This window comes from Pararge aegeria, chromosome 11 (assembly GCF_905163445.1).
Source record: "Pararge aegeria chromosome 11, ilParAegt1.1, whole genome shotgun sequence".
Lineage (NCBI taxonomy): Eukaryota > Metazoa > Arthropoda > Insecta > Lepidoptera > Nymphalidae > Pararge > Pararge aegeria.
Window position 1 is genome coordinate 7,100,838 of NC_053190.1, and position 21,153 is coordinate 7,121,990.

Genomic DNA, 21,153 nt, shown 5'->3' on the forward strand with positions numbered 1-21,153 from the left:
ATGGTTAAAATTTCGGCCTTTATTTCGGGTGGATCCCCGGCCCGCACTTCTAAATATTATTATTAGGAGTTATATGCGCTTTTAATTTAAGCAATTAAAATATAACTTTCTTTAACGGTGCACGTTGAAGGAAAACATCGTGAGTAAGCTCAAAGGCATGTGAAGTCTACCAATCCGCGATTGTGGGGTGGACTATGGCCATCATCATCATCATATCAACCGACAGAGGTCCACTGCTGGTCCGTGCCCTGTAGTGGGCGGGTAATGGGTTGACAATGTTGATGAATAACGCCTTAAGCGCTAAAGTACTTTTGCTTACGCGTTTTTACGAGAAAAACGGTGACTTTGCAACCTTTTTATACAACTGAGGAAAATAGAAATCTACTTGATTTCATACTATTTATTTATAGGTACGTACATTATTGCGGTTGGGTTAAGGTAGGTTGGTAGATCGAGCTAGATTTAATAGTACTTAGTATGCATCTATTGCACAATATTCAAATCCATTCGATATGTCTCAGATGTTTTGCAATAATAAAAGTAAGAAATCGATATCTATAGATTTAAAATAAATATTTCTCTGAAGGATGTACTACTAACTAGGTTAATATTCAGACCAGTAGTTTCGGAATAAAATGGTTTAATATTGCTCCGCATTGGAACATACGATAAGCGCTTGATGTCCTGTAGTTGAAAAATGTATTTTAGTTAGCTGGAAATGAGGGTTGTTCCGGTCTTATTACAACAGTGCTACACAGTACAGTGTAGTGTGAGCTACTCAGACAATCGTTCTGTGGTTCGATTGCGTAACTTGTGATGATCATCACTGTGATTGGTTAATTGAGTGTTTCAAGATTTGTGACCAAGTTGGGCTGTAAGATGAAAATGTCTTTCTCCTATACGAGTACAGTCGATTCGATCTTAATCTAAAGAATCATTTCCTTGCTAACAACAAATTTTACTAGGAGACTGCATTGAAGTTTGTTTGAAAGCAAGTTTGGTTTCAGAAGTCCCATCGGCAAAAAGTTTAGTGGGATACTTGCGTAATGTTAGGACACTTTATTTAAGTACTAAATAACTATTGTGTTAATAAGAAATGATAGTTTTTCGATAAATGAACTTTTGTCTTGGCAAGTTAGCAAAAGCATACTGGATACAGTTTATGTATCTATAACATTCCGTTTGGACAATAACGGCATTCTCTCCATGACATTGCGGACCTTACATCCGTCCTTAGTGCTAAGACAGACACGTGCTCATGGTGGAACGTAACAGTAATCGATGTCTCACATATTATTCTATCGGTTACGGCTAGTTCCGCCCTGACATATGTAGCCTTAGTTTAAGTTTTCAGATACACTCAAGTTACTTACATCCACTTTAGCGTATACTTGAATATATTTGTCATTTAATTTGGAGGACCTTAAGTCAAGATTTGACCTACTGTATGCTTCAGTGCTAAGTTTTTAAACTCTGAGACTGCATTTTGTGAAACCCAGCCCGGGTTTCACAAAACGAGAAAATACCAACGATGGAAGTATGGTTCTAGAAAAAGAAATATAATCATTTAATACAGATATAGACAGCCTCTTTTGATTGGGTGTGTGGTACAGGATCCTATTCCACAAATGGTTAGGTATTGGGGTTTTTATCAAGAAATTATCACTACAGCGAGGAGATAGGAAAGCGTTGTACGAACTTGTGCGTACTTGTACGAATATTTTTCATAAAATAGGCCTTTTCCGTGCTTTGGAACATTGATAGGCTATACAAGTGATGGTCGTCGTTAAACATGCTTAATAGTTTAATGCATTATGATCAGGCTAGAAGCGAGTATGGGTGCTAAGCAGAGCAAGCGCTCGGTGGACATAAGCGGCAAGGAGGCGGAGAGCGCGGGCGAGGTGGCTGCTGGCGCGGGTGGCGAAGGCCGCGTGGAACAGCTCGCCGACGCCGACGCACTCAAGCCGCAACTAAACGGCGACGCGCACATCCACGAGACATCGGTAAGTGAACTCCCTCCAGCACGGCTAGCATGGGCCGGAGACATTTTTCAAAATCCAACAGTGATCCTCTTCCGCAGCATTATCAACTCTCCGAGCAGTGTTGGTTAATTACACAGAGCGTGTTGCCAGTAATTCATTATGGCTGCGAAATAGGATCGTTAAATTTGAGCGTGATAATAAAGGTAAAGTATAGGCTATCGTCGGTGTGTCTCCACGTGAGTGGGATCTGTAGAAGAGCAACAGTTCCGAAATGGCTTAGTGAGTTGCGAGACTGAAAAGGCAAGGAACATAGCTGCGGCTACCGATGGATGGATAGGGGATTGAGTGCCTTGAAAACTATGACTACTAGAACTTCGTGCGTTTCGATGCGCAGAATTCAGCCATTCGGTATCAGCGGGACAGTATAGTTGACTACCTGCGCGAAGCTTTTTTATTTCATTAACGACAGGCCAATCCACGACGATAAACATGCCTGTTAGAAAGCAATGATGAGGTCTAGGTTCGAGCACACTTGCCTAGAAAATGTCTATTCATTCTTGCCTTGAAGGTGCTCAAGTAATATGTGGCAGGAAATACAGTTGCTACACTCGCAGCTAACTTCCGTGACGACAATACCAATTTCGCATTATATCCTACGCTCTTTACATGCAATGATATGCCAACTATCACCATGGCATGCGGGTGGGTGATTGCATTTAGGGTTTACGTAACTTAAGTTATTACTTAGTTCTTGTATAAATTGGTTGTCGATGTTTAAAACGAACGCTAGGTACTGCTCGGAAATCGCAAAAGCGATTATTACAATAAGTTAGCAGGACAGTACGGCCTTTTTATTAGATCGCATTATGAGCGAATAGGTTTTTTTTTATATAGTTAGATAATTTAACTGAGAAAAATATTCACTAAAGGTGACATCAAATAATTCCTCAGAAATAGATAATTTGATTGAGCTGCTTGTTCCTTTTTACGGTATAGATGTGAAACACACGTTAACAATGGTCTTAACTTTATTTTCAGTTAGTATCTTTATATAATTAGTTCTCAATAGAATACCCGCCGACTACTTATAAATTAAGATTTCGTTACCTAATTGCCCTTTATTAAAAAAACTGAGCCTACCGAACCGAACCTAGCTTATAAACTGTTCTGTAACGAAAAATACAAAACAAAAATATCATTTTTATTTTGAACTGTTTGAAACATGCTTTAATTACTGTGTCATATATTTTCTTAATAGACCAATAAAATCCTAAAATAAAGTTTCGTGGGTCGTAACTTGTAACATAATATTTATTCTACGGGAACATGAGGGTTCAAGTCCTGGTATCTAAAAACCTCCTTAATTGGAAATTGTATAGTTCAATAACGGACCCGCATACGAATGTCACACTTGCCCGTCAGACTTATTATAGCTTAATTTGTTATCATGTCTAAAAATAAACGAGATAAGGGGTCCTTTACATTACATTCGGTTATAATATTTGTATACGATAGTTGGTACGGGAATGAGTATAGCGAGATTGCAGCATGTTGGAATGTCGTGCTTTCCATTTAAGAATATGTGGGAATGTTAACGAAGATATGTCAAACGCGTCATCGTATCCTGTTTATTAAAGGAATCTTAGGCTCTGCAATGACTTACAAGTGAATAAGAATATTAATATTGAATAGGTTATTAGAATAATAAGAATGTTGATCGGTATTGGATCCTCTTGTACTCGGGATATAGTAAAGATACGAGCGAAGTTCTTTTCTTTTTTCGGGAAGCAAAAGTGTGTACGCAGTACTACGTTGTTCCTGGCGTGTTACGTCACTATCATCTCTGCCAATTGCCTAGTTAGTAGTAGTGCAAATTCGCAACAAATCAAGAGCTTCACGGGTTTATATTCTCGCGTCGGACCAAAATGCTACTTATTGGATTTTCATGTCAAGAAATTCTTACCACCCCAGCTACCAGTACCGTTTGGTAATATTTAGTGTTGTCTACCCCCGCGGATTATAGATCATGTAAATTTATTCTGACTAAAATATTATTACAAATGTTGCCTTACATTAAATTTCATTCCTCTCCTACTAGAGAAGAGAGCTCTGTAGCATATTAACAAGGCTTAGGATAGTATTATTAGTATTGCTCTTTGTCTAATTATATATTAAAACTCCTAAAATATCGTACTGTAGATCAACATCGTAATTAAGTTATATAAAAATCATAGAGAAGTAAAAAGAATTAATTTTTATGGTACTAGGAGAAAGAAAAAGAATTAGACAGCGGCACACCAGAGAATGAAAAGGATGCCACCACGGAAAAGGAAGGAAAAGAGCAGGAAGATGAGAAAGAAAAAGAATCTCCGGTCATAACGAATGGTGATAGCGAGCAGAAGCCAGAAAACGAAGAGTCCACGCCATCACCAGAAGACGCCAAAAAACCCAAGAAGGAAAAGGTAACAACTTAGATATACTGACATTCTATTGTGTAAGCTGACGTCATATTTCATTAGTACAAGTTTATCAATATTTGAAACAATATAACAAGCATCAGTTCCCAGTACTTATCGCAATTTACAGTAGCTTAGTTTTATATAAGCACTTATTGTAATGTAAAACCCCTATTTTAGTAATTCTCGCAGCAATTTGTTATTAATCAATTTATGTGGAATTGGCAATTATACAGTTTAAACTTAAAACGAAACGCGTTCTGCTTCACGGTTCAGTTTAACGTGCATTTAATGGATTTTAATTTATGTCCAGCTCGTAGCCACGTGCTTTTATTTTTATCCTCACATTAATCTTTAAAATTAGTTCAATGCTATTTTATTAGTCGTCGCGTCGTCATGTATAGCAAAGCAACGCGCTAAATTGTCAACGCATGCATGCGTGCTGGTAGATTTATTGTAACAGCTTGCACGTCCTGCACAGGTCAAGAAGAAATGGTCACTGAGGTCGATCAGTTTTAGTAGAAAGGACAAACCGAAACAGGAGAAAAAACAAAAGGAAGAAGAGCCCAAAACGAACGGAGAGCCGGAGAAAGTGCCCGAGGAGGTGAGTAAACGGCTAGCTTAGTGTAGCTTGCGAAACGGTCGAGAATATTAACGCTCGACTTATCCAGTCTAGAAAGTTAGCTTCACGAGATGTGTACATTTTACTGATATATTAGAGGAGATGGTCTCGATTATTATTCTATACAACCACATCCAACCTGTTTACTCAGGTAAAGGTTCATATTGGTGAAACGTGCGAAGTAGACGAAATTAAATTAGGTAATTTAAAAATGAATACATTATAGTGAAAATAATCTTTAAAAAATGCGTAACAAATAGTATTTTGATACATTAGAATATAAGGGAGTTATTTTATATCGACGAAAAAAACCGTAAAATAAATTAAAATAACTTATATTTTAAACATTATCTAACGTTGAATGTCTCTCCGGCTGTCTGACTTTCACTGACATTGACTATTTTAGAATATTTCTTAACTTGTACTCAGAAAATGTATTCAGAATATTTGAATTCAATTAGGTTCGCTTCGGTGTTAAAACATTTTTTTTTGTAGGATCTACGATATGACACCGCAACGCTTACATAAAATTATGATAGGATTGGATCATCGCGAAACCAATAGTCTATATTTGGCTAATAGTAGATTGACCATACAAAGGCGCTACAGATCGCAAATCTCTGAACTAAACTAAATTGGCAAGTCTTGAGAGTAATGCCATCCTTTCCACTATGTTCTTTGTGGAAACGCATAAAACTATTTTAGAAATGCTAATTTAGATTAGTTTTAAGACTTTTGCACAACAAAATTGGCATCAATGATTAGTAGTTTCGAGATTAGCCCCGAATCCTATCGTGCCTACATCTGTATACCATTGCAAAAAATGTGCCCGTTGGTATTTGTAAGGGGGAAATAGCACTAGTCATACTCGAAAACGTTTTAATACGTTCTCTATTCGGTTCAAATATCAATTTTTTTTTATTTAAAAACAAACAGGGCCTCTCAACCTGTCCCTGCTAAAATTTCGCTATGAGTTTACATTCTTGAGACATGGCGTATAGAACTATTTGACGTACAGCAGCACAATTTATAACACTTAATAGTAAACAGTGTCGATTAGTATTTATAGTTACTTTTTTATATCGGTAGTAATGAGATTAAAAAAGGGACCAAGTTTTTAAAATCTTCTTATATCGCAATAAGAAGCAGCTGAAAACAGTGAAAGGTCTATTTTATTACCATTAACCATGGCAAAGCAGTGAGTTGCGATAATCATGTTATAATCAATATAACTTTCTACTTCGTACCACATCTTATTCGTATTCCATCAGCGCGGTCACTTCACAATGCGCCGTACATTCGCCTGCGCCCTCGCGACTCCGACCATCCATTATTGTGTGTAGTGACTTGGCCCACTTTCGTCCCGCTAACTCTGTTTATACTTTACTAGCGATCCGCCCCGGCTTCGCACGGTTGCATTGTGGATACAATAGTATCCACATTGTGGGGTGTTGGGCAGTTTGGATTGATTGATAATACAATTCTGTAGAAATAGATTTATTTCATCTATCTCGAAAGGTTTCGTCGCGTTTGTAATGTAAGCGCATAAATATATGTTTGTTACGGCATCATATTAGAAATCCTTGAATTCTTTGCATTTCTCTACTATAATGTGCTTGTTTACTTCATACTTATATACTTTCCTCTTGAACCACTCTATCGATTGCTTAAACTGCATTAAAATCCGTTCTATATCTAGTTAAGAAGATAAAGGCGTACAGACGGCAGGAGTGACTTTGTTTTATACTATGTAAAGATAAGATATACATTGATGTTATACTACATTTGTTAACATATGGCCGCAATTGGATCTTAAAATTGTTTGGTTAATTATTCGTGTCATCGACCCCGCTAGGAGAAACTGAGGCGATGTGAAATCAACTGCTAACTTGGTTTTATAACTAAAAGGTGCCAAAACAATCGTAAAACGTGACTGATGACTACTCAAAGCGCTATAATGTTATCAAAAAAGGATATTTTTTCGATTCTGGCGTTGAAAGCAAACGGGACCCCAGTTTTGAATTCCATTAGGGCCCCTAAAGTACACCCTGTTATTTAATAACGAAATTTATTCAATTCATTGTATGTATACTTCCACAAGAGACGATGATTTGTTGAAAGATTTTTGCGATTTTCTTAAAACTGGTATTTACAATGTATACCTATACTATTTTTTAAATTATGAGAGCTACAAGTTCAGGAAGCGGTGATAGCCTAGTATTTCAGATTTCCTCTTGGGAGACCGAGATCAATCTCAGGCACGCATCTCTTAGCTTGTCGTCTAAATTAAATATCACTTGATAAATAATATGTATGTGAACGTAACCCAGTGGCGTGCATTGATTACATTGATATATAACTCGTATAGGAGGAGAATTTGTGCCGTTTTATGCAATTTTACTGGTGTATGCATACCCTGGTAAGAAACCCAGTGCACGCCACTGACGTAACCATAACTGCATGGTGAGTTAATGTCCTCAAAGGTGTGTGAAGTCTTCCAATTCGCACTTGTCAACGTAGTGGATTAGAGCCTAAGCAATTTTCATTCTGGGAGGAGACCCTGTACTAGGTTGATAATGATGATCTTCGTAGTTACGTTCCTTACGTACGTCACTCGGGGGTAGAGGAGGGCTGGTGACAACTGTCCTCATTGCCGTCACCACATGGCATATAAAAATATTATTATTAGAAATGGGCTTTGTGTTTATGTAACCTTGCGGGTGGGTTGCGGCTGGCCGGGTGGAAAACCACCGATTTCTATGACAAGAATCTATTGCGACGTAGTGCATTGCACCCGAGCCGGATCGCCGCGATGAACAATGCGCATTATAATTCAAAGTGGTGCTATATCCGCGCTTACCAAACGTGAGCCGACATTGTCTGCCGGCGATATCGACGTATCGTGCCATTACCGGTACTAACTCATTGATGACGACCGGTAACCCGCGCCGCGGCATACCGGCATGAGACGATTACTATCAGAAATGACTTTATTTGTAATAGCCAATTGTTTTCCGCTTAATATTTAACCATTATTGCTAGTTATTATATTTTGCTTTAAATACAACCGGTCTAAAAATTATATCCACACTAAACACAACCGGATATTTCGTACCTACCTACCTAATAAGCGCCTGACAATAGTGCCAATACAAAACTCTCTTAAAGTCTAAAAATAGACATCCTTTGCCACAAGTAATATTGTGACAGGATTACTGTTAGATCTGAATTTGAGTTAAGAGAATTAGTATAATCGATTTGCAAATAATTCCACAACACAATTCTTATGTAAGGAAGGCTCTAATGAAGCGTTCATATTTATAGCATTCAAATATTTCTTATAGTTTTAAAATTCTGCGTATTATAATATGGTTAATCCGATAAGCTTACGCTCAAAAAAATAAAATAGGATTATAGTATATAAATGTATACAATCTCTTTTTTATTTAAATTACACTGTTAAAAATATTTAAAAACTTCTATTCCAAAGATTAAAAAGTAAGTGAAGACGAAAACCATCCAGTAATAAAATGTTATTGCGTACCTAAAAAGGTCTACCTTTATAGCTCTTGGTAACCTTATTGATAGTCGATGTGAATACCAGATAACTATTATAATTTATAATAACGATTGTTTAAAACCCTGTCACCCGCATACATTTCTTCCGCATTGTTTAAAAAGTATGGTGTCAATGAAGAGTTATTTTATTCATTTACGATGATGTATAATCCGACAACCGGACAAATCTGCACGCTGCCATTTGTCATTTACAATATTTTGTTCTTGCTGTTATCATATGCTGAGGATGCTTCGGTATCTGAGCGAAACGAGCGTCTAGAGCGTATTTAAAAGGAGATTGATTGGTGTTTGATTATTCAAAAAAAATACAGCATACAGAGCTGTCGCAAATAATAGCCAGTGTATTGCTAAGGTAAGCACTCAGATATTGCATCGAACTTGACTGACACAGATGAGTAAAGTCACGTCTAGTCACTATTATGGTTTTACTTTTAATTAAAATTTTCATACGCTTCAAATGTGTTTGTGATAAAGTTAATACACACTAAGTGTTAGGGAGCGTTTAAGAATTCCGTACTTATAGGGTGCCTAGGAGATACTAATATTACTGAGCCTCCTCAGTTCATCTGTATATCCGTCCCTCTGTTTGTCTGTATGTCTGTCAGCTATATTTCATTAACCGTAATAGGTAGAGTAACTAACTATTCCCGCTCTAACAACAAATCGTAAAAATAAAAAATAAGTTTAACATTAAAGTACAAGAAACGTGTTTTTTATGCTTTTTTGCTCTATCTCAATAATTTTAAAATAATAAATACTAGGTACTATGTGCTACATATTGCACCTTAAACTTGGACTCTGTCGATTTTGAATAAGCACCATAATAATTTACTATACTGTGCATTGTATGTTACGTATATATATATAATAATAATGCGCACTAAAAAGCAGTATTATATTATCGTGCAGGCAAAGAAGGCGGTTGTCTGTTTATGTCCGTCCACACCACGTGTTGACGTACGGTCGTTAGCACCCATCTCCCACCACGAGGGTTTTAGACGCTCAAACAATAACCCATTTTCGTTTCGCTGAACTTGTAAAGTAATACATATTTTTACATTTAATTTCTTGGTTGTGTTAGAAACACATTGACTGACATTGAATTTTTTTAAATGAATGTTTTAAACAATAAACAGACGACAAGATCGGTATTGAGAAACCATCTTTAAGTTAAAAAAATATATCAAATTTCTCCTTGTTGGAATCTACTTTCCGAACCGGTGGTTGAGTTACAAACAGACTTTCAAAATTTTACATGCAAAGTAGGTCTACTTTAAATAAACAATATTTGTATTGTTATTGCATTGTATAGTCTCGTAGACACGGGTTAAATTTAAAATTAGAGTTTTGAATATTAACTATATTTACTCCAATCAAATCTGCGTGATCGTCCGAAGCAAATGGGTTCCTTTGCTTTGCATTAAAACTTGTTTGCGTGCAAAATAAAATTAGCAGTCCGGGGCAGGTTTCCGAGGCCTGCAGTGGGCGCGGAACCGAAGGCCGGTCCGAATCGCAATGCGCGCCTGTCGCACTCGCAGACCACTTCCCCTTTCCATTAACTCATTGGTTTTATTTTCATAGTGCCTCAGTAGATTATCGATTAATTATGGTATCCGTTTTGTAAGCATCAAAATATTTTATAACATGGCATGAAGGTTGACTACGATTTGTATGGAATCGTGGTCATCGTGGTATTTTCCCATCATAAGCGACGGTAAATCGCAATGACTTGCTCCATAAGGGCTAATAAATGTGCGCGAGGCAGTTGAGCGAGTATTATGTTTAAACTCGATAGCAACGGCAAGAGGTGCACAAATAAACAAAACATAAATGTTTAATTTAATTATGATAGAAATGTCTCTTTTGATTGTTGCAAATTCATTACCCACAACACACGTTTTAAATATTTTTTTGTCTGTCTGGGCTAATCTTTTGAATTGCTGAATTAGTTCTGACGAGTTTTCTCTGCAGGCAGAGTATGTAGTAGGCTGGAAATCTGGTTTTTAATGTAACAAACATTAAAATCTAAAGTTAATTTGGGGTTTTGGCTAACTTTGAGAATAGTATTATTTTAAACCACCCTTTAATCTGTATGAAGACTAGAAAGGATTGCACTGTTTATAATAATATATAAAAAGATAGGCATTGAATCCACGCTAACGTAATTTGGAATTCTTTGTGATATCCAGTGCCCAAAGGTGGCGGACAAAAAATAAACGTACAGCTTGGTATCTATAAATGAAACCAGTTTGTATCGAGTTAGTGGTTATAGCATCGTACACTGCAGACAATGGTGTGCTTGTATTTGTAACGAATACATGTATGTACTTGCTACCGGCAAAGTAATTCGAAGAGCTGTAGAGTTCATATTGCATGTTTACCAAATGGCCGACAACTACTGTCCGCGCAAGCTCATCTGTCGTATTTTCATAATACGAACGTTCAATAGAGCTTTGACATAACAAGGAAGGCTTCAGTTTCCTTTTAAAACTATCGCACAATTGTTGTGTTAACAAGTTGAATGTGAACTGGCATTTTTATTATCACGTGAGGGCATCAGGAAAATGGTTATTCTATTGCTTGGGAAATTATTTCTGTCATGAATGTATAAGGCATTATTTTCATAAGGTCCTTTTTTGGTGTCTCGATTATTGACGCTTCTTTTAATTGGCTAAGATTATCATTTATTTTAACATCTTTAACATAGCTTTGTAGCTTCTAGAGATTCTGCTAGTAGGGGATAGACTTGTATAAGTATATTTTTATTAGCCTGTGATAAATAGGTATATTATTGAATAATTTTTATTGTATTCGTAAGATGCAAAATGAAAAAGAAAAAAAAAGATTAATTATTAAGAACAAAAAAACCTGACAAACAAGATTTTGATTATTTTATTTTGGCTGAGTTGGCATTTTCTCAGTGTTGCTCTTTCTATATTACCAACAAAATTATTAGAAATGAGCGTGCTATTTCTACCTTAAGGAAAAAATATATTATAATTATAATTCAGCACCAGAATTGTTATATCATTCCAGTGCTGAATTAAAAATAAGTATTCTATGCCTTGCATCAAATATTAATTTAATTACTATTTTAGAGGAAAGTGCAGTACCCAGACAACTTGCCCTCGCTTAAGGATGCGAAGAATCTTATAAACGATCAAATATTATCAATAAATAAGTAAAAAATACTTAAGTAGGTAAATAATTTTGCGGGTCGTTTTACTTATTCTCACTCATTTTTAACTGTTGTCCTATACATCGTTAAGACTTTGTTGTGTTTATGGCAACCGTTGAGGATAATTGCGTAAATAAAAGTGAAGATAAACTCGACCGAACGCAGTTTCACTCGCATGGACTCAACAACTTTTGTTAGTCATCCGACTGTGAAATTTTTACGCATTAACCGCTCCGTAGCTCTGATAGCATTATGAATCAAGGTTTACATATGAGTTATGAATGTGGGTAATGAATAGGTTGATTAAAAAAATCGTATGGAAGTGCATTGACTAGAGAATGTTGCGTGATGTAAATAATAGTATTGTATTACTGTACTAATACTCATAAATTATAGTAGTTAAACTTTTAACGGATATGGTCAGATAATGATTACAAAATTAATATTCGGATTTTTTTCAACTCGCCAAAAATCAATTCGACTGGTTGCTCAGGGCGTTCAGAAAATACAAACAAAGACTTAACAAAGATATAGCAAAGAAGATATTTTCGCAAAGATAATATTATATAGGGACGTCGTAAAGGGATGTCAAAACGAATTTTAAAATAATGCTGTAATAATACGATCAGCGTGAAATGAAACCTACATGGTTGTACGGAGCTCGCAACCCAATGTAAAATAGGCGGTGGTGCTCGCGAAGTGAAGGTAACTGGATACGTATTCAGAGCGATTGGTGTAATCGGTGCCAAGACGGGGCGACAACCTCTGATAGCGAGCTCGGACTATGAGTTATATGATAGTGTGCCTGAACCGGCCGAGATGCTACTGCTATCTCCTGTTATTTATTGCCCATGCAAATTATACCCGCCCGCCGACGGTCACACGATGCTGTCTGCAAAGCGACCACTTATGTCGTTAATATAATGCGAAGAATATCATTTCTAACTCCCAGGCACTCTGCTACTGCCATGTGTGTGTACTGTGTACATGAGCCGAAATAATTGGTGTTCATTAAAAACATTTGTAACGCATTCCTCGCAACGATACCATTAATTGTCTCGAGGGTTTAAAAATAGTCTAAACTTCGGAATCATTTACGGTTCTCCAAGTAATGTTGCGTCATCATCATCAGCCTATGAAGTGTGTTCTACGGCTGGGCACTGACCTCCCATTCCATCAGTCGTATTATTTTAATATTTTTGTCGCTGTTTTGTCGTTATAATCCTGGTTTTAGGGATGTCAAGGTATGTTATATAAAACTACCTTTTTTAATAACATTAATTAAAGCGATGGTAAGCTACCAGATCATCCTAGCTTTACCCTCCATTGCGCTTGGTGTAAAAAGGTGCTTTTATAATATGACTAGCGGTTTCCAGTAGTTTCATCCGCATGTTTTATGTTTCATAGTGTGATATTACACGTATACCTTATTTATATACAGAATTACGAAATAATATTGAAGGATGCCCAAGTATATCTCATAAGGAATGACCCAGTAAAAATATTAAATCAAACTGATCATATTTATTTTTTCATACAAGCGAATTCAAATATTATAAGTGTTTACTTATGGCACCCCTATTGAAGATAAAAGACAGACACGCGCATAGTACCTAGGCTACGCGACGCGTACCTAATAAAGAGACAGGAGTCACTTCATTTCAAATTTGCATGTGATGTTAGGGATGTATCTGATTTCTTTCAGTAAAAACTATGGCACTGGGTTATTAAAAAACTTAAGTTTTTGATTTCACAGATAATTCTTAGATACTGTACATAATGTACCACTAAAGCCTGTCAAGTATTATTTCGGTTTTCATTTACACGTTGTATATCTACCTCAATAAACAGTGTACCTAACGTAAATACCTCGTCCAATACATAGCGTGTTTAAACATACAACAATTTGTCAGTCAGGAGTGTTCAGTCTTTAGTTTATTAATATTACTATAAATCTTCCACAAAACACTAAAATTGTTACGTACAAAGTAAATTAATTAATTTTATTTATTGTAGAGAATTTATAACTATACAATAACATTACATATGATGGCATAGGTACCCATGGTACATCGGTGCGTTTGCATTGCCTTTTAAAAAAAATTCCTATAAACAACTGAACCGTCTATGATGCTGTTTTTTTGTACTAGATAGCTACGTATTTATAGCCTTAGAGTAGGTTCTTACTTCTTAGACATGTTATACTATTCAAGGCCATATTGAGGCGCTGAAGTTCAATATGATAAAATAGCTCACTTGTTAAGTAAGTGTTGTTATTTACTATTGGTATACTTTTTACTGTGTTTGAATAGGTAAATATTTAAAAAATGTAACAGCGGTCATACGTTTGCCGTGCGGTTATTACTGAATTCAAAACTATTGCTATTATGAGTCTTCCGTTGTGTTATGGCGCTGCTGATTCACCGGCTGTTTACCGTTATCGGATAAACGTACGCTCATTTGGAACGTGAACTATTGAAATTAGCAAACCTTTGTTCAATCTTAGCAAGGGACGGAAAAGAACAATATGTGTCAGCAACGTTGCATATCACTGAGGGGAATGCGGCCTACATACATCGCATGTCCAACAAATGCTCTCATAAAGCGACCAACACTCATGTCAGTAAGCATTATGGCATTTCTATGAGCTTACTTTGATCGTTTATAACAGTAGACGTTTCTTTAATATGATATTTTTATATGTAACAAACAGCTTTATGTCATTACAATAATTTTGAAAGGAGAGCGTCTGTCTACATATTAAAATAATACTGCTTTAAGCCTTAGCAGTAAACGCCCTGATTGTATTTACAGTCCGCTTGGAAATCTTATGTAAATATGCTAGAACGTGTTAGTTAGAGTATACAGATTTTTGTGACAAAGCGCGTCCAGGGAAGTACTACCGCCATGCTTATTTCTGCCTCTAAGCAGCATTGCTTTGTTCCGGTATAAAGGGCGTGGTTGCCAGTTTTATTAAAGGCATATGAGGCTTAACACCTACGCACCAGATCGATGGACACAGGGAGACACTGTTGGATTTATTCCTTGCATGCCCTTCGAAGTGTTGTGTCTGTTTATAGAAGTTTGTTTTCCTCTCCTCCTTCCATCAGGTAGGCAATTCGCTCGGCAATCTCATTTGAGTATCATGTACGATTATTTGAAGCGTGAACTATTAAAATTAGCCCATTTTTGATGTTAGCAAGGGACGGAAAAGAACGACATGTGTTAGCAACATTACATGCCACATAGAGGGCAATGTGACCTGTGGATTCTCTGGCTAAGCGACCAAAATCAAAGTTAGTAAGCGTTAATGAATTACCGCTAATAATCCGCTCGGTACTCTTGCTAAGCCTTAATTTTCGTCCATAGTAAGTCTACGGAAACGGGTTCCGGAAACCGCTTATAAAACATTGGGTTTTTAAGTAGTCGGTTCAAATTCAAATTTCCTTAATTGTTATATAGGTAATATTTGGTTGTAGGTTGTGTTAATTTAGGTTGTTCTGTAATGTTTAGCTTTGGTTTAGAACAGTCAAAACTTTCTTTATGCTAATAGACCACTACAGTACAAACTGGTGCGTTCATACAATAATATATTCTTGTTTTTTTTTATTGTGTGTGATGGTGATAGTTTCATTATATTACTGTTTTTTATTTTAATGTGTGTAATGGTGAATAGTATTTTAAGAGTTGCCAATGTATTTATCCGTTGTCATGAAAGGGTCAGGGCAGTTTATTACACCCACACATCTAGCATAACTACATAACGGAATACTAAATCGCAAAGAAATAACAAAAATTTAGGTTACCGCGCCTTCATTGCTATAACCATACAGATGTTTCCTTCATTTTAGTTTTTTACGCTACAATGTAATAAAGATTTCCATCTTGAATATGCAAATAAATTCAATTCAAATAGTTAGTGATTAACGAATATTTAATAGCTCGATGGAAGCATGCATTTTCCAAATTCTGTAAAAAAAAAATAATCTGTGGTTGGAATAATCATAAGAACGAATTTTGATGGGTATTTCAAAGTGAGATAGAAGAATTAAGCAATAACCACTACGAATTCCTTCATTGGGGATCTTTTTTTAACATTAACCACACTGGACACTTTACTTTGTTAAACGCATTATTAAATTTTAAAAAAATTAAGTTAAATCTTAATATGAGATTATAAAGTAGAACGCTTCAAAAGCAAGTTTCTCTTTAATATAAATTGAAGGTCTTTAAAAACATTTAGCATTTTAATCGGCTACAAGTTATAAAAAGCCTAATTACTTGCTGTACCGCTGCGCTGTGTTGCGATAATGTTATCGGTAAGAAGTCAGCAATTTTTCTGTTCTCTTCATTTACGTAGTCTTCGTGTAACTACTATTCGCGACTTCGTCCGTGCCGAAATTTGTTTTTCCGTTTTCAACGATGTCTAGGCTATGGCTTATGCACCTAATTTTAAAAAGTTTAGTCGAAAACCGCGTAAAACCTACAACGCTAATAGAAATGTGCTCGTGATAGTCCAAATCAACAGATACTCTTATATCTTTAATATCTTTAAAATAATAAAGTTTTAAAGTTTTAAACTTTTTAAAGTTAAAAGATAGTTAATAATAAATAATGGATAAAAGATATTTCCAATGTAACTTATTTGTATAGATATAGGGCCTTATAATAAATAATGGGTAAAAGATATTTTCAATGTAACTTATTCGTATAGATCTATATCTAAACCCCGAAACCAGGATTGAAGTTTTAACCACTAAGGCCCTATGGCCTTAGTGGTTAAAACTTCAATCCTGGTTTCGGGGGGTTCGGAGTTCGATCCCGGCACAAACTTTTCGGTGCTATGTGATTTTTAAGCGATTAAATATCACTTGCTATAACGGTGAAAAAATATCGTGACGATATACATGCACTCCTGAAAAACCTGTGGGATCGATTAATCCGTACTTTGCCAGCGTGGTGGACTATATCCTCAACTCATCTTATTCTGAGATGAGAGCCTTGCCCTGTAGTAGTGGGCCCGTAATGGGTTGATATTGACGAATCATTCGTTAAGTATAAGGCTGATGTTTTAATTGCCCCGCAGTTTCGTGTAGGTTATCAAAGTTATATTCAAGCGTCAAATGTCAGGTCATGTTTATTTGATTATCTTTAGGATTTAATAAAATTATCCCAAAAAAACTTAGTTTTTCATTTTCCATAGATAGAGCTTCACAAAGACCTGTTAAACTTTAGACGAAGCTATAAATAGTAATAACACATAAGTACATAATAATTACACTAGGTGGCTCTACTTGTTTGTAAACATTATATTCTAGCACCGTTATAAATTCAGAGTTAAATAACAACGGCGCGGCGTGGTAATGACCGATACGCTGTGGGTAAACAGCGGAATGAAATAAAACTAAAGTCGACTACAAACTTAATATTTTTAACCGCGGATGGATAGATAGTTGAGAAGAGTATAAAATTGGTTCTATATGATTTTGATTCCATGGTCATTATAATATGGAGTAACAGTCCAGACGCTTTAAAATAATAAAATTCCTTAATGCAGTTGTCTTTCCTGGCATAATTATTGATAGTTCTTACATAGTTTCTCGAAACAACAGAAAACTTCAGTTTTACATCTAGATTTAGGTATTTTTATTTTCAACTTGGAGATGCTTGTCCGATGTAAGAATAACTTGTTAGGTGATTGTATATTGTCATTAATTCTTACAAATCTTGTAACTAATATATAAAAATGAGAGTTTGTTTGTCTACTTGAAAGCGATGATCACAGAAACTACTGGTCCAATTAGAAAGATTTTTTCTTTGTTGGGTAGCCCATTTATCGAGCTATAGGCTATATTATAACATCACGCTGAGACCAATAAGAGCATAGCGCCAATGAAAAATGTTTTAAAATCGGGGTTTTTTCCTTTTGAGAGCTTCCGCTGTGTGCGCTGCGTAAACGGTAAAAATTTCTATAAAATCGACAAAATTGTTCCCCTTAAAAAAAAGTCCGTGTCAGCATAAAATTGTCTATCTTTTAAGGTTGATTTATACGTGGAAAAAGTCGCGACGGACCGCTAGTAGATTTATATATTACCTAGAAAATATAACGTAGTATACCTTGCCTTTATAAGCATGTTATTTGGATGCATAGTTAGGAGACATTGAACATTTTAAGTGCAGGATGCTAGGTTTGAGTTGGCCTTTGAGTAAGGCTCCTAACATGCTTTTTTGAGGAACGATACGTCACGAACCTGGTTAACGCGGGTGTCACCGCGAGAACTCTCACATAGAAACCAGAACAGACTAAAAAGTTTGACTCAGTCATGTGTGCTCAACCTTACTGACGAAAACAGTCATTATTTATGTACGTGAATCTGTTAAACAATACCAGGTAGCTGGCTTCCTGTGCGTGCGCCTCGGATGTTAGCCGTATTGTGCTTATTGTTGTTCGTTTCGGACAATGGTTACGTTCATCGTTTCGGCCTTTATTCAGCATTGGGGTGCTACCGAATGCAATTAACAGTTTCATCCGATGAACAAGTTTTGATATGTCGTAATTATACAGCAGTTTGAATAAAAGCTGAATGAGTGGTAAATAATGAACCCGTTTTTTTGGCTTGAATTTAACAATAGTAGATCGTTCAACAAGTGCTTAAAACCGACCCTCGCTGCGAGATTCTTCTCTTCATTGAAGATAAAATTGGAGACTTTTCGCTTCTTTTGCGATTAAGTGATAGGTACTTCAAATATCTTTAATTAAAATGTACAGTGAAAATCTGTATTATCATTTTTATTTGCTTTTAGGACACAGTTACACTTAATTACACTTTTAATTAATTTGCGAAGATGTAGTTATAAATAATGAGTAATTTTTTAAATATATAAATTAATTCCATAAAAAAATATAATACTGGTTTATCTATAAAAATTATACTCTAATGTACACGAACTAAAAAACCAATTATAGATCGCTTATACAATCTCTCAAGATCATGAGCTCTAAATTCTATTTTTTTTTCTAAAAGTATATCAAAGTGTAGGCAAATGTTTTTACATCGAATGTACCTACGCTTATCTGATAAAAAAAACTCATTTCACCGCTTGTAAAAAATCTGGTGGATTTTTTACCGTTTACTGTAACCGCAACTTTGTGAACCGCTACGTAGACTTATACTAAGTCACAGTACAGGTACATAGTTAAGATTGATGTCATTTAAGCGAATCGTGAGTCAATCTCATAATATTTAGTTTTAGTGGACGAAAAAAAGAGGCAAAGAAGCTGTCATTCAATAAGCTTTAATAGGTTATTGACTGAAAATTAATCCACTGTTAAAATATAATTAATTATCCAACAACCTAATACCCCTTAAAATATAAAGGAAATTAGTGTATTTATTTTATTTTATGTTTAGTTTCGTTATGGTCGGTTCTTCTATCCTAATATCTGTATACATATTATAACAATTATTACAAACCGAGAAAATTTTACCAAATATGTTGGAAAAAATGTACCTCTTATCATTAAAAAAGTTTTTCTGGCCCCGGAAGGCTTATCTTTATTCGTTTTACACTAATATGTTTTCCGGTTGGATTGGTATGTAGTCCACGAACTTCATTGTACCGGAAATCCTAGTTATGGAATGTTTGGATTTATAATTTAAAAAAAACTAGAAGGAATATAGAAGATATATCTGATTGCTGTTTAATATTTTCAGTCCGTCTAAAACAACTAAACTTTTCATGACATATTGAATAAATCAATGAACTTGAGTTTTTCTTAAATATTTTTTTCTACTACACAATTTATAACTTAATGTTGGTGTGAGTTTACAAAGAATGCGTACTCTATTGACCGACAGTTTTTCCATTTAACTTTTAATTTGGCATTGTTTGAAGTAATGCAGCGTTTTAAAATACAAAGAAGGGCGACATTTCAATTTTAATACACGGCACGACTATTATAAAATTGGAAGCTAAAACCGTGAGCGCTCACGAATGTAGGTAGTATACAATCATCTCTCTGCAATTGAATAAAATAATATGTACACATCACTTGTATCTTCCTCATATTATTCTATTTCTAATATCTTATTGAAGTAACTTCATTTTCGGTGAGCCGCAGCACGCACTTCTAACTTTTCTAAGTAATGTGCGTTTAAAGCAATTAAAATATCACTTCTTTCAACGGTGAATAAATCAAATCCTAAATAAATTCATAAATTTGGTCTACGGAGTCTACAGAACACACCCAGAGCACTCACACCACCATAGTCAATAAACGGCAAAAAGTTGGACTTTCTCACCGATATGTATGTAGATACGAGTACAATGTATATAAATAGAAAGAAAGTATTAAAGTATTATGTCTTTATGCAAATGATTCTTACATATTAAATGTATACTTTTTTATTAGATATATACGGGGATGATATAATTTTAATATTAAGTAAAGAGTACATTATTATTAATCGAACGTACAATCTAACATACACTTGGCTATTCGTTGGGTCTAGCTCGGCTAGCGGTTTTGTTTCCTATGCAAGTATTGAACGACGCACAACCGTAATCTATTGTCGTATAAGGATTCCCCTGCTAATGCATTATATTGTGGAATATAAAACAGTTTCAAAGTTTTAACAGCTTCCTATCATGGACTAATGCCCGAAGTTAAAAATCTCTCGCGATATAACAGACCTTTTTCCACTCTTCCTTATTGATCAGGATGACTTTTAACTTTTAGATTGTATTGATTTTTAAATTGGGGCGAAAAACTATGCTTAAGTTGTGGTTTTTCCCCCAATGTTTCTTTTAATCTTTGTACAACCAGTATAAGCATTTAGACTGAAGCTTTTAGCTTGTTTCTGTGCAAAGATATTATAATTGTAATAAATAAAACTAGCCAATCATCAATTCGAAATTTAATGTAACGAAATTTTCAATTAAGCACCATACGTTATTGTCTCTTTAGTAACGAGTGCTATGCCTGTCCCACCTACGGCACACGTTTCACTAAGACAAAGATATAGCCCGCGCAAGTGGTAGTCACCTCATGCACAGCTAGCATAAAACATCGTAAGGAAACCTGCATGCCTGAGAGTTCTCCATAATGCACTCAATGGCATGTGAAGTCTGCCAATCTGCACCTTCTCATGCTGCTTGCTGCCTTCTCACTGTGGGAAAAGATGATTTGCGAATGTCTGTTTGAATGTGTAATACCTTATTTCTGTTGCCAATAAAGGAAAAGTTGCGGATCAATTTTCATTAGTAAATATGAATACCTTAGTCACTAGTTTCCCCTTTTATAACTAGACTTTGTGTACTTAAGTCTTTTTGTAA

General features: G+C 35.5%; 1 protein-coding gene across 1 annotated transcript in view; it reads left to right on the forward strand.

Annotated features, from left to right (window-relative positions):
* Window positions 1-21,153, forward strand: part of LOC120627216 (A-kinase anchor protein 200-like) — a 32,266-nt gene that overhangs the window by 4,475 nt on the left and 6,638 nt on the right. Inside the window, exons 2-4 of the mRNA XM_039895092.1 lie at window positions 1,823-2,003; window positions 4,250-4,444; window positions 4,920-5,042. Coding sequence (XP_039751026.1) covers window positions 1,836-2,003; window positions 4,250-4,444; window positions 4,920-5,042 — 486 coding nt within the window. The 5' untranslated portion in view covers window positions 1,823-1,835. The remainder of the gene's footprint in view (window positions 1-1,822; window positions 2,004-4,249; window positions 4,445-4,919; window positions 5,043-21,153) is intronic.